The sequence below is a fragment of the Xenopus tropicalis genome, chromosome 8 (assembly GCF_000004195.4).
Source record: "Xenopus tropicalis strain Nigerian chromosome 8, UCB_Xtro_10.0, whole genome shotgun sequence".
In the NCBI taxonomy this organism is placed as follows: domain Eukaryota; kingdom Metazoa; phylum Chordata; class Amphibia; order Anura; family Pipidae; genus Xenopus; species Xenopus tropicalis.
This window is the reverse complement of record NC_030684.2, coordinates 5,015,351-5,037,071: the sequence shown is the minus strand read 5'-3', so window position 1 is coordinate 5,037,071 and position 21,721 is coordinate 5,015,351. Positions and strand designations below refer to the sequence as shown.

The window sequence follows — 21,721 nt, the reverse complement described above, 5'->3', positions numbered from 1 at the left end:
TGTGTGCCCAGAACATTCCTTCTCTGTATATTTGTATTTATACATATGGGTAGGGGGTGCCATAGTGTTTCCCTTAGACAGTACAGTATGGGGGTACAGCTTATTGTGTGCCCAGAACATTCCTTCTCTGTATATTTATATTTATACATATGGGTAGGGGGTGCCATAGTGTTTCCCTTAGACAGTACAGCATGGGGGTACAGCTTATTGTGTGCCCAGAACATTCCTTCTCTGTATATTTGTATTTATACATATGGGTAGGAGGTACCATAGTGTTTCCCTTAGACAGTATAGTATGGGGGTACAGCTTATTGTGTGCCCAGAACATTCCTTCTCTGTATATTTGTATTTATACATATGGGTAGGGGGTGCCATAGTGTTTCCCTTAGACAGTACAGTATGGGGGTACAGCTTATTGTGTGCCCAGAACATTCCTTCTCTGTATATTTGCATTTATACATATGGGTAGGGGGTGCCATAGTGTTTCCCTTAGACAGTACAGTATGGGGGTACAGCTTATTGTGTGCCCAGAACATTCCTTCTCTGTATATTTGTATTTATACATATGGGTAGGGGGTGCCATAGTGTTTCCCTTAGACAGTACAGTATGGGGGTACAGCTTATTGTGTGCCCAGAGCATTCCTTCTCTGTAGGAATTGCCATATTGTTAAAACCCAAAAACCTCTGATTTTTCTTGTTTGACCAGAGACCCAGAGGCCTCTGAGTAGCTTCTGATGTGCTCCATTACCAATATCTCCTCCTCTGGTCTAGACAGAACAATGGTCACATCTATGTAGGCTACTAACTGAAAAAGCCTTTGCCTGGTCCAAGGTCAGGAGATACTTTCCCCATTTGAGGACTTTGCACCTCTCTAAGGCCTCTCTAATTGTAAGGACTGCCCCGAATATGCTACGTCCTTCCCCGTAAAGAAGATAGTAAAGGGCCAGCAAACTTAGCCTAGAAAAGAGAACCCTTGCAAGAATCTTTCTGTCAGTGTTGAGAAGGTCAATGGGCTTCCAATCATTCACATACCTCGAGTCCTTCATCAAGGAAGAGTGTCCCATTGAGGGAGGAAGACTACCCCTCTCCAAACTCTCCTTGAAGACTTCAACAAGAACAGGAGCAAGTCTTCAAATATTTGGTAAAACTTTGCTGTTAGACCATCAGGCCTTGGGGCGTCTTTTTTTCTGTTTGTCTATGGCCTGAATCAAGGAGAAATCCAGTGGGACTTGGGGTTGCCTTCAAGAAAGCCTCAAACTTTCCCTTATCCAAAACTCTGAGATCACTTCCCTCAACTCATGAAAATGTCCCTGGGGGTAAAGACTCATGTACAGCTTTTTCTCAACAACCTCTTTGCAGTTCTTGCAAGAACCTGGGCAAACAGAAGACCCATAATCCCTTTCCAGAACCAAAGGCTGTGTTGATGTTGCCTGATCAGGAGCTTGAATTAGTTTCCCTTTACAGCCCCTCCCCTTCCAAAATACAGACCTTTCTACCTGCTCTCCCTCCAGGGAACCTTCACCATAAGCCCCTCCCAATCTTGGGCTGGTTCCGGATTCCATACAGGAAGGAAAGTACCAAGTGATCCGAAAACACAACGACCTTCTCCATAAAGGATTCATATCTACTGTGCTGCTTTTCTGCCCACAGGACTTGGTTGAAGTCCCCTACAAATGAAGTCCCCCAAATGACTGGACTTGATATAAATACTGCTTGATCTCTAATTAGAGTTCCCCTCTCTCTGGGGGCCCCTGGGGGCCATACACTTTGACCAATCTGATCAGATTCCAATGTAATACAATGTCCAGTATCAAGAAACGACCAACCTGGATTTCTATGATTTTTTTTTTTAATCTCCAACCCCTGAAAATTTTTGGAAAGAATCCCCTCCTACTGGCTCCCCAGCAATAGACCAAAAGGAGGGCCCCTGCCACCGATCACTTCTGGTCAAGAACCTGATCTTCTAGTTCTTGATGCTACAGACAGTGACTATAAGGAACCTGGTAGGCTGATCCATCATTAGGTCTTGTTTTGCTTCTGCCTCTCACTACACCCCCTTCATCACCCCTTCTTTTCACCTGAAATTTTGGGGTACTGTCTGTACCCTCCAGGTCAAACACCACCTCCTTCTCCTCTGGGGACTCCCATTCCCCCTCCTGACTCAAACAGACCCTAGCCTTCCTCTTCTCTTTCCTCTCCTCCTCTTCCTCAGCAAGATCCCACCAGCTCTTACCATCTGGCAGGACAAACCTGTTGCCTGTTGCTACCGTCATCTTTGGGGGAATGTTTTTCCTCTTCTCTGAGGGTTTCCCCTCCACTTCTCTCCACTTGCCCTCTCCTCTAGGCTCCCTGACCCTCTACTCTCCCTCCTTTTCCCCCACGTTACCCTTGGGTAACTGCCCTGCTGCCCCACCCACAACCTTAGTACATGGGACAGAGGATTCAAGCTTCACAGCCTCCCTCTCTGGTTCCACTACCTCTGAGGTTTGATCCCCAGATCCTCCAGAAGTTCAATTAAGAGGCTCATTTTCTCCTCCAGACTAGAACATTCCTTAATAATATTAATAATATTGACTGACCAACTTATTAGCACATTAACCAATGGAACTCTTTATATGCACTGCTTATTATAGAGTAACATCAGCTGTTTATATTGGGCGTGGTCAAAATGTTGGTACTGCCCACTTGTGTTCATGGGGGGCCCCACATAAATAACTTGTGTGGGGCCCCAACATTTCTGATGGCGGCCCTATTGAAATCACTGTTGGGTCATTCAGCCACAGTTCCAAAAATATTCAGTAGAGCAAATAGTCATTCTCCCCAAATCCCACCCTAATGACTTTCATTCTGAGCTTCCCTTGCCATTGTTCCAAGTTCCCCCTCAAGGGGGCAGCCTTACAGTCTGGGAACCACTCACACACTCAGTAAGAGTCATCACCGTGGCTTCTCTGAAAACTGTTTAAGCATCTGATTAACTTTCAGAATTAAGGAACCATTATAGCTCCATATAGTTTTATCCTCAATTAAGGCCTCTCTGGGCAGCTGGGGCTGCAGGGGGCCTCTACAGTGATGAACCAGGGCAGTTTCTAGAGGGACATACTTAGAGTTTTTGTACTGTTTCAGGGTAGAGTGAACAGATGTTTGGATCACTGCCCTCGGATCCACTATCATTTTCCGGATATTGAAGTAATTGGGTCTGTCCGGTTCCCGGTGTATATATTGCAGTAGGTTGGACCCCGGGACCCTGTTCCATGTAGATGTGTTGGTAAAATTCCCATCGGAAACCACAGTTTGGGGGAAAACATGGTTCTCAAAGAGGAAGATTCCCACGTTGGGGTTTTCCCGTTGAAGACTTTCCATCATGGTGTCCCAAGTCCGGTGCTTGAAAGGCAGAATTATTTCATCCTGGTCGTTGAGTACAACAAACTTGCTAGAGTACATGTTTCTGTAAATACAGTCATTTAGCGCCGATAATTGTCCATAATAACCAATTTCCGTGCCATCATTGGGATATTGCCAATTATGAGAGACCTTCAGATATTGCTGAATGTGCCAGGGGATCACCTCCACCGTCCCTTCCTCGGTGTAGTACCGAAGGACCTCCTCCATCTGTCGGCTGCAGTTGTTCAGGTAGACCATGACTTTTTGGGCGCCCAGTATATTATACATTTCAATGGTCTGGATGAACTGCAGAACGTTGCTGTAATTCCTATACATGGCGGAGAAACAGACGGTGAAGTTGGCAGTAAATTGGCCGGGATCCCTGTTCCTGATTCTGAAGCTGGTGAGATTGTGGACGACTTCAGAAGGAGACCAATGAACCGACACAAATTCCGCTCTACAGTCCGGAGGTTCTGTGCAGATGATATCGGCCAGACCATAAGGGAACCCAAACCGATCCTGATGGATATCAATTCCTGCCCTGGTTGGGTACACATTGGTGTTGGAATTACAGCAGAAGTAACAGTAGAGTTCCTTCACTTCTTTATGGTGGACAATCCCCAAGATCCGGATGATATTTCCCTCCCTGTTATCCTTGTATGCAGATATAATAAAGGTTCTCTGGTCGTTTAATGGTGTGATCGTATCATTGGGCACTTGGCCTCCACAAATAGGCGGGCTTCCTAATCTGGTCAGCTGATACCTCCTCGGCCAATAAAAGTTAAAAGACAGTATAAAGCAGGTGATTAGACAAATGCCCCCAAACAAGTGACTCTTTCTTACATGGCACATAGTGTGTTCGGCCGCTTCTTAGGGTTTCATATCTGGGGAGAAGCAAAAGAGAATCCTTAGAAAATGCCCTGAAGGCTGATGATACAAATAATAGGGTTCTTATTTGATTTTATTGACTTTCGATCACCTTAACAGGGTCCAACTTACAATAAATTTCACCTTGGAGCCCCTCTCTATGAATATAGCTTTTCTAGATATGGACATACACTATACTGATAAAAAATTGTGACCTGTGTATAAACAAAAACAACAGACCATAGTAATTTACTAGAATCCACAGCTTCCGTCCCCCCTGGTTTCTTGGTTATCAAAAAGCCAGCTGATAAGGGTTGCTAACATGGTGGCACTATTCAAAAAGCGATCCCGTTCTCAGCCTGGAAACTATAGGCCTGTTAGTCTGACATCAGTAGTAGGAAAGCTTTTGGAAGGGGTAATAAGGGAAAGGGTAATTGAATACATTGCTAATCACAATACTATAAGTTTGTGCCACATGGTTTCATGCGTAACAGATCTTGCCAGACTAATTTAGTTGCCTTTTATGAGGAGGTGAGTAGGAACCTCGATGCTGGAATGGCAGTGGATGTGGTCGACTTTGATTTTGCATACTAAATAAACTCATACCCATAAAAAGCTTCCTGGCAGTAATGTAATGTGCCCCTCTGCCTCCCCCCATGCCCTCATTACTTACCTGTATCAGTCTCAGTCTCCCAAAACTTCTTCAGCCATGGTTGCTGTAGCAGTGATGTCAGGACTAGGGGAGGAGCAGCACTAATTAGTCTGGAAATAGAAATATGGGGGTACAGCTTATTGTGTGCCCAGAACATTCCTTCTCTGTATATTTGTATTTATACATATGGGTAGGGGGTGCCATAGTGTTTCCCTTAGACAGTACAGTATGGGGGTACAGCTTATTGTGTGCCCAGAACATTCCCTCTCTGTATATTTGTATTTATACATATGGGTAGGGGGTGCCATAGTGTTTCCCTTAGACAGTACAGTATGGGGGTACAGCTTATTGTGTGCCTAGAACATTCCTTCTCTGTATATTTGTATTTATACATAGGGGTAGGGGGTGCCATAGTGTTTCCCTTAGACAATACAGTATGGGGGTACAGCTTATTGTGTGCCCAGAACATTCCCTCTCTGTATATTTGTATTTATACATATGGGTAGGGGGTGCCATAGTGTTTCCCTTAGACAGTACAGTATGGGGGTACAGCTTATTGTGTGCCCAGAACATTCCTTCTCTGTATATTTGTATTTATACATATGGGTAGGAGGTGCCATAGTGTTTCCCTTAGACAGTACAGTATGGGGGTACAGCTTATTGTGTGCCCAGAGCATTCCTTCTCTGTATATTTGTATTTATACATATGGGTAGGGGGTGCCATAGTGTTTCCCTTAGACAGTACAGTATGGGGGTACAGCTTATTGTGTGCCCAGAACATTCCTTCTCTGTATATTTGTATTTATACATATGGGTAGGAGGTGCCATAGTGTTTCCCTTAGACAGTACAGTATGGGGGAACAGCTTATTGTGTGCCCAGAACATTCCTTCTCTGTATATTTGTATTTATACATATGGGTAGGAGGTGCCATAGTGTTTCCCTTAGACAGTACAGTAGGGGGGTGTCAGGTACAAAATTTGGTTAAATTACACAAGAACACCACCTGGATTCTGTTCAAAAGAAATCAGATAAGATTAAGTTTACATCGATGGGGAAACAATTTACGATACAATATTGTACAATAACCCTTTCACTGGCAGCCGTTTTGGTCAAAGCGGAACTTGTATTGCCAGTTTTGAACATTTCGCACTGTTTCAATTTAGGGGCCTTTCCTCGGGGGGACTTTTAGTTTACCCAGGAAAACAATATATCGTTTTTTTCAGGATAACCTAAGCTTTCAAAATATGGTAGAATTTTTGTGTAATTCCAATTCTGTGACAAGATATCGGCTTCTAAATGTCTAAAAAAATTGTTAAAAAATCATATTTTCCATAATATAAACACACATAAAAGAAACAAAAATTATTTTATGCATGAAAATACAACTGATTTGGAAAGTCCCATGTCTCCTGAACGTGCCAATACCAAATATATATATATTTATTTATATTTATATATATATATTTATGGAGATTTCTCACTTGTATAGGTCAAAAACTCCCAGCAGTACACTACCAAATTCCCAAAGCACTGCTTCAGAAAGCTGCATACTTTAGATTTCAAGAAAATTATACATTTTTGGAAAGAACAGATTCTGGGGAATCCAGAATAGGTAGAACTGTCTGTCTACTCCAAACTACCAAGTCGCAATGCTTTCCTAAAGTTATTTGTTTTTATCAAAATTTGTGAAATTTGAAAAGAAATGACTTCAAAGCTTCCAGTCTATAGTATCTTATCTCCTACAGGTCATAAAGTAACCAAATAAAACACCCTAAATTTGAACGCCAGGGGTCCCCTGAACAGTTTGATGCCCAATATGTATAGGTTTACCTAAGTATGTGGCATGTAGGGGCCCCAATGTGAACATACCCCCATATGTTCTGTCATTTTAGCTCCAGCAAAATCAACACATTTACATCATTATATGAGGAATAAAGCTACAAAAAGTATGCTCACCCCAGAAAGCCATATATTTTTGGAAAGTACACATTCCCCTGAATCTAAAATGGGTACCTGTGTCTTTCTACTCCAAAGTACCAAGCTGCAACGCTTTCCTAAAGTTGCCAATTTTGATGACATTTTCAAAAATCCCCTCAAAGCTTCCAGTTTGCAGCATCTTATCTCCCACATAGCATTAGGTACCAAGATAAAACCCCCTAAATTTGAATGCCAGGGGTCCCCTGAACAGTTTTATACCCAATATGTATAGGTTTACCTAAGTATGTGGCATGTAGGGGCCCCAATGGGAACATACCCCCATATGATCTGTCATTTCAGCTCCAGCAAAATCAACACATTTACATCATTACATGTGGGATAAAGCTAGTAAAAAGTACGCTCACCCCAGAAAGTCATATATTTTTGGAAAGTACACATTCCCCCGAATCTAAAATGGGTACCCATGTCTTTCTACTCCAAAGTACCAAGCCGCACAGCTTTTCTAAAGTTGGCAATTTTGATGACATTTCCAAAAATCCCCTCAAAGCTTCCAGTTTGCAGCATCTTATCTCCCACATAGCATTAGGTACCAAGATAAAACACCCTAAATATGAACTCCAGGGGCCCACTGAACAGTTTTATACCAAATATGTAAAGGTTTAGCTAAGTATATGGCATGTAGGGGCCCCAATGGGAACATAACCCCATATGATCTGTCATTTCAGCTCCTGCTCTAGAACCCCATAGTTACACACTTTCTTGTAGTATTTCAGAGCTGTGTTTTTAGCAGTGGCAGTAGTACATATCCACACAAAACAAAGTGTAACTTTCCACTTTGGGGAGCATTATATCAATAACCTTATGTAGAATATCTTACAAACTCCTTCTCTTAACCTTCAAAGCACTCCATTCCTCTGCTCCTCACTTCATCTCTTCCCTTGTGTCTCCGTACGTTCCTGGCCGACTCCTCTGCTCCTCACTTCATCTCTTCCCTTGTGTCTCCGTACGTTCCTAGCCGACTCCTTCGTTCCTCACTACATCTCTTCCCTTGTGTCTCCGTACGTTTCTGGCTGACTCCTTCGTTCCTCACTATATCTCTTCCCTTGTGTCTCCGTACGTTCCTGGCCGACTCCTCTGCTCCTCACTACATCTCTTCCCTTGTGTCTCCGTACGTTCCTGACCGACTCCTCTGCTACTCACTACATCTCTTCCCTTGTGTCTCCGTACGTTCCTGACCGACTCCTCTGCTACTCACTACATCTCTTCCCTTGTGTCTCCGTACGTTTCTGGCTGACTCCTTCGTTCCTCACTACATCTCTTCCCTTGTGTCTCCGTACGTTCCTGACCGACTCCTCTGCTCCTCACTACATCTCTTCCCTTGTGTCTCCGTACGTTCCTGGCTGACTCCTCTGCTCCTCACTACATCTCTTCCCTTGTGTCTCCGTACATTCCTGGCCGACTCCTCTGCCCCTCATTCCATCTCTTCCCTTGTGTCTCCGTACGTTCCTGGTGACTCCTCTGCTCCTCACTACATCTCTTCCCTTGTGTCTCCGTACGTTCCTGGCCAACTCCTCTGCTCCTCACTACATCTCTTCCCTTGTGTCTCCGTATGTTCCTGGCCGACTCCTCTGCTCCTCACTCCATCTCTTCCCTTGTGTCTCCGTACGTTCCTGACCGACTCCTCTGCTCCTCACTACATCTCTTCCCTTGTGTCTCCGTACGTTCCTGGCCAACTCCTCTGCTCCTCACTCCATCTCTTCCCTTGTGTCTCCGTACGTTCCTGGCCGACTCCTCTGCTCCTCACTCCATCTCTTCCCTTGTGTCTCCATACGTTCCTGGCCGACTCCTCTGCTCCTCACTCCATCTCTTCCCTTGTGTCTCCGTACGTTCCTGGCCGACTCCTCTGCTCCTCACTCCATCTCTTCCCTTGTGTCTCCGTACATTCCTGGCCGACTCCTCTGCCCCTCACTCCATCTCTTCCCTTGTGTCTCCGTACGTTCCTGGCCGACTCCTCTGCTCCTCACTGCATCTCTTCCCTTGTGTCTCCGTACGTTCCTGGCCGACTCCTCTGCTCCTCACTACATCTCTTCCCTTGTGTCTCTGTACGTTCCTGGCCGACTCCTCTGCTCCTCGCTACATCTCTTCCCTTGTGTCTCCGTACGTTCCTGGCCGACTCCTTCGTTCCTCGCAGAGCAATCGTTTGGTTGCGCCCCCCACTACTACTGCTGTTTCCTGCCTTAACCCTCTCTGCCCTGCTGCCCCTCACATTGGGAATGCCCTCCCTGATTGCCTTCGGAGAGAATCCTCCCTCAGTCTTTTTAAAACCAAACTAAAAGACTCCCTATTGGAGCACTCGCCCAGCACCTGATCTGGGAACTGGCACTTATATTGTAGTGTCACCCACTGTGACCTACAGCACTTATATTTGCCTATTTGTGTCTGTAAGTTACCCTCCCATATAGATTGTAAGCTCTACGGGGCAGGGACCTCCATCCTCTTGTGTCTTTGACTCTTAACTTATTGCAACTGTATTTATTATTATACTGTGTATTTATCTATTATTATCTTATTAACCCCCTGTTTGTATTAATGTATTCTACTGTACAGCGCTGAGTACATAAGTAGCACTTTATAAATAAAGATATACATACATACATACATACATACATGTAATCTCACCGCTGGAAGGGGGTAACTTCTGTGTAATAACAAATTTAGGATTAGGAGGCTTCATATTTTTACCTCATTCCCTCCCCTTCGCTCTCAAAACTAACGGCCCCGACTCCTGGCTCTTATCTGTTCATCCAGAAGGCACAGTTAAGACCTACTATGGGGGGGGGTTAAAAATTATCTCTGCCTGTTGGTACATTTCTGTTGGGAGGGGTGGACTTTCCGTCAGCTTTTACTGCTTCTGTAACTCTATGTTACACGCTCATTTCCCTGGTTATATAAGGATTTTCCCTTGTGTGTCCTTTCCCCTTTATCCCTGCAGTCTTAGAAGGTAATTTAACTGCTTCCAAGAGAGCACGAATGTCTTCCCAATGCTCAGTTGGAGTTCCTTGTGCAGTTCCTGAACCCTCCGTTTTGCCATATTGGTCCAAAATAAAAAAAAATGATACCTTGGCAATAACAACCAAGGGGTTAATAGTCTTCCCTTTGGCCAGCTCGCGGGTGGGCGATATCGGGAGAATCCAGGCTAATTCGGTCGTCTGGCCCTGGGGCGAGGTCGCCAAGCGAGTGGATCTTCTCCTGATATCCCCACCTACGGGTGAGCGATATCGGGGGAATTTAGGCTAATTCGGTCGTTTGGCCCTGGGGCGAGGTCGCCAAGCGAGTGGATCTTCTCCTGATATCCCCACCTACGGGTGAGCGATATCGGGGGAATTTAGGCTAATTCGGTCGTTTGGCCCTGGGGCGAGGTCGCCAAGCGAGTGGATCTTCTCCTGATATCCCCCACCTACGGGTGGGCAATATCGGGAGAATCCAGGCTAATTCGGTCGTCTGGCCCTGGGGCGAGGTCGCCAAGCGAGTGGATCTTCTCCCGATATCCCCCACCTACGGGTGGGCAATATCGGGAGAATCCAGGCTAATTCGGTCGTCTGGCCCTGGGGCGAGGTCGCCAAGCGAGTGGATCTTCTCCCGATATCCCCCACCTACGGGTGGGCAATATCGGGAGAATCCAGGCTAATTCGGTCGTCTGGCCCTGGGGCGAGGTCGCCAAGCGAGTGGATCTTCTCCCGATATCCCCCACCTACGGGTGGGCAATATCGGGAGAATCCAGGCTAATTCGGTCGTCTGGCCCTGGGGCGAGGTCGCCAAGCGAGTGGATCTTCTCCCGATATCCCACACCTACGGGTGGGCAATATCGGGAGAATCCAGGCTAATTCGGTCGTCTGGCCCTGGGGCGAGGTCGCCAAGCATAGACATAAAAGCTTTAGGCCTACTGATATACTTAAGGCATAGAACTAGCAAGAAGTTGCAGCAAATGTTTTGATCATTTAATATATAAAGTTATTTACAGATAAGAAGTGTGTATCTGCTATCATTTTAAGAACATGCTGATTCATCTACCGTCACCCCCACGTTATCAAACAACCCCACATGTCACATGATGCTTTGGAAAGTCCAGAACCATTTGGATGCAAGAACCTTAATGAATTGTATCAATGTGCACTGCTACAGGCTGAGTTATACAGGGAACTCTGAGTATCACTCATGTATTATAAGGGATACTGTACCCCCTACTGTAAATGATAAGGATATTAGCAGTCACTGAGGGGTTCTGTGCCCATATAAAGGCACAAGGCTACAGGCTGAGTTATACAGGGAACTCTGAGTATCACTCATGTATTATAAGGGATAATGTACCCCCTACTGTATATGATAAGGATATTAGCAGTCACTGAGGGGTTCTGTGCCCCCCATATAAAGGCACAAGGCTACAGGCTGAGTTATACAGGGAACTCTGAGTATCACTCATGTATTATAAGGGATACTGTACCCCCTACTGTAAATGATAAGGATATCAGCAGTCACTGAGGGGTTCTGTGCCCATATAAAGGCACAAGGCTGCAGGCTGAGTTATACAGGGAACTCTGAGTATCACTCATGTATTATAAGGGATAATGTACCCCCTACTGTAAATGATAAGGATATTAGCAGTCACTGAGGGGTTCTGTGCCCCCCATATAAAGGCACAAGGCTGCAGGCTGAGTTATACAGGGAACTCTGAGTATCACTCATGTATTATAAGGGATAATGTACCCCCTACTGTAAATGATAAGGATATTAGCAGTCACTGAGGGGTTCTGTGCCCCCCATATAAAGGCACAAGGCTGCAGGCTGAGTTATACAGGGAACTCTGAGTATCACTCATGTATTATAAGGGATACTGTACCCCCTACTGTAAATGATAAGGATATTAGCAGTCACTGAGGGGTTCTGTGCCCATATAAAGGCACAAGGCTACAGGCTGAGTTATACAGGGAACTCTGAGTATCACTCATGTATTATAAGGGATAATGTACCCCCTACTGTATATGATAAGGATATTAGCAGTCACTGAGGGGTTCTGTGCCCCCCATATAAAGGCACAAGGCTACAGGCTGAGTTATACAGGGAACTCTGAGTATCACTCATGTATTATAAGGGATACTGTACCCCCTACTGTAAATGATAAGGATATCAGCAGTCACTGAGGGGTTCTGTGCCCATATAAAGGCACAAGGCTGCAGGCTGAGTTATACAGGGAACTCTGAGTATCACTCATGTATTATAAGGGATAATGTACCCCCTACTGTAAATGATAAGGATATTAGCAGTCACTGAGGGGTTCTGTGCCCCCCATATAAAGGCACAAGGCTGCAGGCTGAGTTATACAGGGAACTCTGAGTATCACTCATGTATTATAAGGGATAATGTACCCCCTACTGTAAATGATAAGGATATTAGCAGTCACTGAGGGGTTCTGTGCCCCCCATATAAAGGCACAAGGCTGCAGGCTGAGTTATACAGGGAACTCTGAGTATCACTCATGTATTATAAGGGATAATGTACCCCCTACTGTAAATGATAAGGATATTAGCAGTCACTGAGGGGTTCTGTGCCCCCCATATAAAGGCACAAGGCTGCAGGCTGAGTTATACAGGGAACTCTGAGTATCACTCATGTATTATAAGGGATAATGTACCCCCTACTGTAAATGATAAGGATATTAGCAGTCACTGAGGGGTTCTGTGCCCATATAAAGGCACAAGGCTGCAGGCTGAGTTATACAGGGAACTCTGAGTATCACTCATGTATTATAAGGGATAATGTACCCCCTACTGTAAATGATAAGGATATTAGCAGTCACTGAGGGGTTCTGTGCCCATATAAAGGCACAAGGCTGCAGGCTGAGTTATACAGGGAACTCTGAGTATCACTCATGTATTATAAGGGATAATGTACCCCCTACTGTAAATGATAAGGATATTAGCAGTCACTGAGGGGTTCTGTGCCCCCCATATAAAGGCACAAGGCTGCAGGCTGAGTTATACAGGGAACTCTGAGTATCACTCATGTATTATAAGGGATAATGTACCCCCTACTGTAAATGATAAGGATATTAGCAGTCACTGAGGGGTTCTGTGCCCCCCATATAAAGGCACAAGGCTGCAGGCTGAGTTATACAGGGAACTCTGAGTATCACTCATGTATTATAAGGGATAATGTACCCCCTACTGTAAATGTTTCTGGTAAAAGATCCGATGCCTGTTTGTGTATAAATAATGTGACAATAGAACATCAGGTCTCAGAGATGAAAGGGTTAAGAGACGGTAACAAGTGTAGCCTCCCCCCCACATACATCCCTATAGAATGGACCCCAGGCAGGCAGGGTGGTGGGTAATTAAAGCAATGAAGCCCCTTACCTCAAGGGTAACGCCTGTGAGTGGTTCCTTCTCGGGAGGGAGACAAGTGCCACAGAGGGAGGCGCCTGGGAGCATCTTATATGTGAGCAACACTAATTAGTCTGGAAATAGAAATATGGGGTTACAGCTTATTGTGTGCCCAGAACATTCCCTCTCTGTATATTTGTATTTATACATATGGGAGGGAGGTGCCATAGTGTTTCCCTTAGACAGTACAGTATGGGGGTACAGCTTATTGTGTGCCCAGAACATTCCTTCTCTGTATATTTGTATTTATACATATGGGTAGGGGGTGCCATAGTGTTTCCCTTAGACAGTACAGTATGGGGGTACAGCTTATTGTGTGCCCAGAACATTCCTTCTCTGTATATTTGTATTTATACATATGGGTAGGGGGTGCCATAGTGTTTCCCTTAGACAGTACAGTATGGGGGTACAGCTTATTGTGTGCCCAGAACATTCCCTCTCTGTATATTTGTATTTATACATATGGGTAGGGATTTTATTGAATAAAAACATTACAAAAGGCAAAATAACTTCACATTACAATAACATTAAACAAACACAAAAAGCTTTAAAATCAGAAAGAAACGGTTACATTTAGCACAGAGTTCCATTTACATTTAGTTACTCATTTCACTTGTTCTCTTAAAATCCATCTCAAGTCTTTTGATTTTTACATTTGCCATTTACTTGCTCCTCACCGGTTCTTTTGACCTGGAAACTTGGGGCTCCTGCTACTTCCTCCGGTCCCTCCACAATGTCTTCCTCCCCCAGAGACCCCCACTCATCCTCTTGGTTTTGGCCTTTCTTTTTATTTTTCCTCCCTCTTGAAACCTCTTCACTGAAAACACTTTTCCTTTTTTCCTTCCTTTCCTCCTCCCTTTCCTTTCCCAGTCTCACCGAAACCTCCTCCTCCTCCCTTTCCTTTCCCAGTCTCACCGAAACCTCCTCCTCCTCCTCCCTTTCCTTTCCCAGTCTCACCGAAACCTCCTCTTCCTCCTCCCTTTCCTTTCCCAGTCTCACCGAAACCTCCTCTTCCTCCTCCCTTTCCTTTCCCAGTCTCACCGAAACCTCCTCCTCCTCCCTTTCCTTTCCCAGTCTCACCGAAACCTCCTCCTCCTCCTCCCTTTCCTTTCCCAGTCTCACCGAAACCTCCTCTTCCTCCTCCCTTTCCTTTCCCAGTCTCACCGAAACCTCCTCCTCCTCCTCCCTTTCCTTTCCCAGTCTCACCGAAACCTCCTCTTCCTCCTCCCTTTCCTTTCCCAGTCTCACCGAAACCTCCTCTTCCTCCTCCCTTTCCTTTCCCAGTCTCACCGAAACCTCCTCCTCCTCCTCCCTTTCCTTTCCCAGTCTCACCGAAACCTCCTCTTCCTCCTCCCTTTCCTTTCCCAGTCTCACCGAAACCTCCTCTTCCTCCTCCCTTTCCTTTCCCAGTCTCACCGAAACCTCCTCTTCCTCCTCCCTTTCCTTTCCCAGTCTCACCGAAACCTCCTCTTCCTCCTCCATAACTGCAGCCCAGGATTTCCCTAACAAATCAAATCTGTTTTCTGTTTCTACCGCCATCTCTTTGGGCACAGCCTTTCTCTTATTTACTTTCTTTGAGTTTCCACCAACCACCCGCCAATCCTGTTTCTCCGCCCCTTGCTCCTCCCTCTCAGTGAGCTCCACCCCTTCCCCAGAAGTACTTCCTCCGTTCCCCAAATCTGTTCCTCCCTCAGTCCCCCTTTGCGCTGCTCCCTGAGTCTCCGGTCCCTCCTCGCCCCCCATACCCTCCCCCAGTTCCGCCAGCAGGTTTGGGCACTGTTTCTGGACGTTATGCCAGGCGTCGGGGCAATCCCGGTGTGCGTGGCCCAGTTTCAGGCAGAGATTGCACCTAATGGTGACACAGTCCTTGCTTGGGTGTCCCACCTCCCCACAAAAGGCACATTTCTGTACGGTACATTTGCCGGCCAGATGCCTATTGGAGCCGCATTTAAAGCAGACCCGGGGCTGGCCCACATAGAAACACACCCCCCTGTCCTTCCCTAGAAACAGAGAGTTGGGGAGATGTTTCTGCACATGGAGATGAGAGTGCAGTCTCACCTGGACCTTCCACCCCCCTATCCAAAAACCCTCTTCATCATAGATTCTCTGTAAAGGGGAGAGTACCTGGCACTGCCGCTTTAGCCAAAACATCACATCCTCCTCATTTATGGACTCGCTTTTAAAAATAATTGTCACATTTTTAACCTCCGGCTTTGAAACCGGAATAACCTCAAATCCGTTCCACACGTCCGAGCCCCTCTCTCTCTCATACCCCTTCCAAAATTCCTCCAGCCCCTGGGGCAACTTAAAGCTCAAGTCAAACTCCGTATCAGTGACAGTGACTAGGGCATAAACATCATCTGGGGTGAAACCCAGGGTCTCCTTGATCAGCCTCCTGGCTACGTATCTCCTGCCCGGGAACCCCTCTCTCCCCTGCACCCACTTAATCTTCACTACGTTCCTCCTCTTGCCCGGCTCTGCCACCTCAGTCTGGGGCAACAAAGCCCTCTCTGCCCCCCGCACAATCCTGTCTGCTGCCCCATCCCTGGTATCACTATTAGTAACAGCATCACTGTAAGATACATTGCCCCCTGTTCCACCAGCCCCCCCATGTACCCCCCTCTCCCCCCTCCCGGGAAATCCATCTCCTTTACTTCCCCCTCTTGAACCAACAGTCTCATTTACCCCATTCCCACTGCCACTCACCCCATTCCCACTGCCACTCACCCCATTCCCACTGCCATCCACCCCATTCCCACTGCCACTCACCCCATTCCCACTGCCATTCACCCCAAACCCACTGCCATTCACCCCAAACCCACTGCCATTCACCCCAAACCCACTGCCATTCACCCCAAACTCACTGCCAATCACCCCATTCCCACTACCATTCACCCCAAACTCACTGCCATACATATGGGTAGGGGGTGCCATAGTGTTTCCCTTAGACAGTACAGTATGGGGGTACAGCTTATTGTGTGCCCAGAACATTCCTTCTCTGTATATTTGTATTTATACATATGGGTAGGGGGTGCCATAGTGTTTCCCTTAGACAGTACAGTATGGGGGTACAGCTTATTGTGTGCCCAGAACATTCCTTCTCTGTATATTTGTATTTATACATATGGGTAGGGGGTGCCATAGTGTTTCCCTTAGACAGTACAGTATGGGGGTACAGCTTATTGTGTGCCCAGAACATTCCTTCTTTGTATATTTGTATTTATACATATGGGTAGGGGGTGCCATAGTGTTTCCCTTAGACAGTACAGTATGGGGGTACAGCTTATTGTGTGCCCAGAACATTCCTTCTCTGTATATTTGTATTTATACATATGGGTAGGGGGTGCCATAGTGTTTCCCATAGACAGTACAGTATGGGGGTACAGCTTATTGTGTGCCCAGAACATTCCTTCTTTGTATATTTGTATTTATACATATGGGTAGGGGGTGCCATAGTATTTCCCATAGACAGTACAGTATGGGGGTACAGCTTATTGTGTGCCCAGAACATTCCTTCTCTGTATATTTGTATTTATACATATGGGTAGGGGGTGCCATAGTGTTTCCCTTAGACAGTACAGTATGGGGGTACAGATTATTGTGTGCCCAGAACATTCCCTCTCTGTATATGTGTATTTATACATATGGGTAGGGGGTGCCATAGTGTTTCCCATAGACAGTACAGTATGGGGGTACAGCTTATTGTGTGCCCAGAACATTCCCTCTCTGTATATTTGTATTTATACATATGGGTAGGGGGTGCCATAGTGTTTCCCATAGACAGTACAGTATGGGGGTACAGCTTATTGTGTGCCCAGAACATTCCCTCTCTGTATATTTGTATTTATACATATGGGTAGGGGGTGCCATAGTGTTTCCCATAGACAGTACAGTATGGGGGTACAGCTTATTGTGTGCCCAGAACATTCCCTCTCTGTATATTTGTATTTATACATATGGGTAGGGGGTGCCATAGTGTTTCCCTTAGACAGTACAGTATGGGGGTACAGCTTATTGTGTGCCCAGAACATTCCTTCTCTGTATATTTGTATTTATACATATGGGTAGGAGGTGCCATAGTGTTTCCCTTAGACAGTACAGTATGGGGGTACAGCTTATTGTGTGCCCAGAACATTCCTTCTCTGTATATTTGTATTTATACATATGGGTAGGAGGTGCCATAGTGTTTCCCTTAGACAGTACAGTATGGGGGTACAGCTTATTGTGTGCCCAGAACATTCCTTCTCTGTATATTTGTATTTATACATATGGGTAGGAGGTGCCATAGTGTTTCCCTTAGACAGTACAGTATGGGGGTACAGCTTATTGTGTGCCCAGAACATTCCTTCTCTGTATATTTGTATTTATACATATGGGTAGGGGGTGCCATAGTGTTTCCCTTAGACAGTACAGTATGGGGGTACAGCTTATTGTGTGCCCAGAACATTCCTTCTCTGTATATTTGTATTTATACATATGGGTAGGAGGTGCCATAGTGTTTCCCTTAGACAGTACAGTATGGGGGTACAGCTTATTGTGTGCCCAGAACATTCCTTCTCTGTATATTTGTATTTATACATATGGGTAGGAGGTGCCATAGTGTTTCCCTTAGACAGTACAGTATGGGGGTGACTGAACATTTGATTATTTTGGCCGCTGTACCTACTCATTATGGCACACAGACAGCTCAGCGCCAGTGGCAGGAAGTTGATGGGTAAATACCAGATCCTGCTGAAGGTGTTCCCATGTAGGAAACATACGGCAGGTTTGAGCGGAAGCCATTCTGTCCGTAACCCGGCGACCCAGAAACTGACTGCACTGCTGAGAAATAAAGGAACCTTCCATCTATCTCTCCTGGGGGGGGGGGGTTATTATTGGCCCTAACTGTGCCTATAGGATAGGGCTAGAGAAGGTTAAAGAGGCAAAAGTAACATTTATATATATATATATATAAGGGGAAACTTGTGGGTCTGGGTGGGGTTTGTGGGTGCCTGCACCCTGTATTTAATAATCTCTAGCTGCACCAACATAAGGGGTCATTTATGAACATCAGTGCAGCAATTTAGGGTGCAAATCGATGTGGGAAACCTGAAGGTCCGATATGGCAAGGGTTCCCAAGGGTCACTAGTCACAGTTCTGCACCATTCATTCATCAGTAGAGGCCATTGGCAACTATGTGGGGTACATGACCATTTGGATGGATCCATTGGCACCTGTGTGGGATGAAGGACCATTTGGATGGATCCATTGGCAACCGTGTGGGGTGCAGGACCATTTGGATGGATCCATTGGCAACTGTGTGGGGTGCAGAAATATTTGGATGGATCCATTGGCAACCGTGTGGGGTTTGGCACCATTTGGATGGATCCATTGGCAACCGTGAGGGGTGCGGGACCATTTGGATGGATCCATTGGCAATCGTCAGGGGTGCAGGACCATTTGGATGGATCCATTGGCAACCGTGTGGGGTGCAGGACCATTTGGATAGATCCATTGGCAACCGTGTGGGGTGAAGGACCATTTGGATGGATCCATTGGCAACCGTGTGGGGTGCAGGACCATTTGGATGGATCCATTGGCAACCGTGTGGGGTGCAGGACCATTTGGATAGATCCATTGGCAACCGTGTGGGGTGCAGGACCATTTGGATGGATCCATTGGCAACCGTGTGGGGTGAAGGACCATTTGGATGGATCCATTGGCAACTGTATGGGGTGCAGGAATATTTGGATGGATCCATTGGCAACCTTATGGGGTGAAGGACCATTTGGATGGATCCATTGGCAACCGTGTGGGGTGAAGGACCATTTGGATGGATCCACTGGCAACCGTGTGGGGTGAAGGACCATTTGGATGGATCCACTGGCAACCGTGTGGGGTACAGGACCATTTGGATGGATCCATTGGCAACCGTGTGGGGTGAAGGACCATTTGGATGGATCCATTGGCAACCGTGTGGGGTACAGGACCATTTGGATGGATCCATTGGCAACCGTGTGGGGTGCAGGACCATTTGGATGGATCCATTGGCAACCGTGTGGGGTGAAGGACCATTTGGATGGATCCATTGGCAACCGTGTGGGGTGAAGGACCATTTGGATGGATCCATTGGCAACCGTGTGGGGTGAAGGAACATTTGGATGCATCCATTGGCAACTGTGTGGGGTGCAGGAATATTTGGATGGATCCATTGGCAACCGTGTGGGGTACAGGGCCATTTGGATGGATCCATTGGCAACCGTATGGGGTGAAGGACCATTTGGATGGATCCATTGGCAACTGTGTGGGGTGAGGGACCATTTGGGTGGATCCATTGGCAACCGTGTGGGGTGCAGGAATATTTGGATGGATCCATTGGCAACTGTGTGGGGTGCAGGAATATTTGGATGGATCCATTGGCAACCGTGTGGGGTACGGGACCATTTGGATGCATCCAGTGCCATTAGGGCGAAAACACACTGAGCTACTTAGTAGCAGCTACTAAACCCCAGAAAACTCCCTGCCATAAACAATACTGAGAATTGTCTCTGCTAAACCACACGGAGAGACAGTTATCAGTAAATGATCAGCATTGTCTGTTTTAGTAGCTGCTACTAAGTAGCTCAGTGTGGCTTCACCTGGTGCAAAATTAGCACCACCCTTACCCAAACCTACACTTGTACCCACAATCCTCTCTGCCTAAATATCTGTAAATGGTGCATTGTGGGTCCCTGCGGATCAGGCTGGCACATTCCGGGGCCCCCAACTGGCACACAGTCTGCCCCTCTGCAAAACAATTGCCCCAGCCTGGAGGAGAGGGGGTGCTGCGAGGGGGCAACAGACTCAATACAAACAGTGGGGGCTGGTGAGGTAACTGGAAAAAAAGTGCCCAATATGTTTTCAAAAGATAAAGGTTCAGGGAAACCAAGCGGCTTTTTCCTTTATTAACAGGAAACCCAGGAGTCCCACCCTAACGTCCCCCATATATTCAGCAGGAAACTCTGGAATCCGTTATATCCTGTAGTATACTGTCTAGGGGGAACTAAAGTCTCACTCGCGTATTTTAACCCCCTACTGTAAATGATAAGGATATTAGCAGTCACTGAGGGGTTCTGTGCCCCCCATATAAAGGCACAAGGCTGCAGGCTGAGTTATACAGGGAACTCTGAGTATCACTCATGTATTATAAGGGATAATGTACCCCCTACTGTAAATGATAAGGATATTAGCAGTCACTGAGGGGCTCTGTGCCCCCCATATAAAGGCACAAGGCTGCAGGCTGAGTTATACAGGGAACTCTGAGTATCACTCATGTATTATAAGGGATAATGTACCCCCTACTGTAAATGATAAGGATATTAGCAGTCACTGAGGGGTTCTGTGCCCCCCATATAAAGGCACAAGGCTGCAGGCTGAGTTATACAGGGAACTCTGAGTATCACTCATGGATTATAAGGGATAATGTACCCCCTACTGTAAATGATAAGGATATTAGCAGTCACTGAGGGGCTCTGTGCCCCCCATATAAAGGCACAAGGCTGCAGGCTGAGTTATACAGGGAACTCTGAGTATCACTCATGTATTATAAGGGATAATGTACCCCCTACTGTAAATGATAAGGATATTAGCAGTCACTGAGGGGTTCTGTGCCCCCCATATAAAGGCACAAGGCTGCAGGCTGAGTTATACAGGGAACTCTGAGTATCACTCGTATATTATTCTGTATGTTTCTGGATAAAAGATCCGATGCCTGTATGTATATAAATAATGTGACCTTTCCCCCTACAGTAGCTATTGGGGGGGTTCCTGTGGCCCCAGGCAGGTAGACTATGAGCCTAATGGGGGGGGCAGGGTGGGGGGTAATTAAGGCAATGAAGCCCCTTACCTTAAGGGTAACGCCTGTGAGTGGTTCCTTCTCGGGAGGGAGACAAGTGCCACAGAGGGAGGCGCCTGGGAGCATCTTATATGTGAGATTTGCCCTCCCCCTCCCGCCCCAGAGAGCAGTCACGAGAGAGACAGTCCCCTGTGAAGTCTCTCCGGAATACACACAGCTCTGTGCATAGAGCGCAACGAATAAACGTTTTCATTGACCTTTATCGATATCCCTGATACAGTGAGGTAACAATCAAGGGCGCAGACCCCATGGTCTCGGGGGGGGGGGGGGACAATCAGCAAACTCCTTATTGGTTGCTATGGGTTACTGCTCCGGGGCAAACTTAGTGCCTTTTATTACCCATGGGGGGGGGGGGGTTAGGGTTTTAGTGCAACATAATCTCAAACAAATCATGTTATGGATTCGCGGCGAAACTTCACATTTCGCCAATTTTTTTTCCAGCCGAACTGCAGCAAAAAGTCACGGTCGGGCCAAAAAAGTTCAAAAAAAAAGTTGCGTGAAATTTGCAAAAAAATTTGAAAAATTTAAAAAAAGCAAAGAAGGGCACCGCAGTGCAGGGTCGGACTGGGCCA

At 46.4% G+C, this 21,721-nt stretch overlaps 1 protein-coding gene across 3 annotated transcripts; it reads right to left on the bottom strand.

Annotated features, from left to right (window-relative positions):
• Positions 1–615: 615 nt before the first annotated feature.
• On the bottom strand, positions 616–21,222 carry LOC100145503 (uncharacterized loc100145503). 3 transcript variants are annotated; one of them, XM_012954303.2, is made up of 4 exons: positions 21,141–21,222; positions 13,250–13,350; positions 4,922–5,010; positions 2,587–4,265 (listed from the first exon to the last, which is right to left on the bottom strand). In XM_012954303.2, exon 4 carries the CDS (start codon positions 4,231–4,233, stop codon positions 2,935–2,937), a length of 1,299 nt encoding a protein of 432 aa, XP_012809757.2. In that variant the 5' UTR covers positions 4,234–4,265; positions 4,922–5,010; positions 13,250–13,350; positions 21,141–21,222; the 3' UTR covers positions 2,587–2,934.
• Positions 21,223–21,721: the final 499 nt, after the last annotated feature.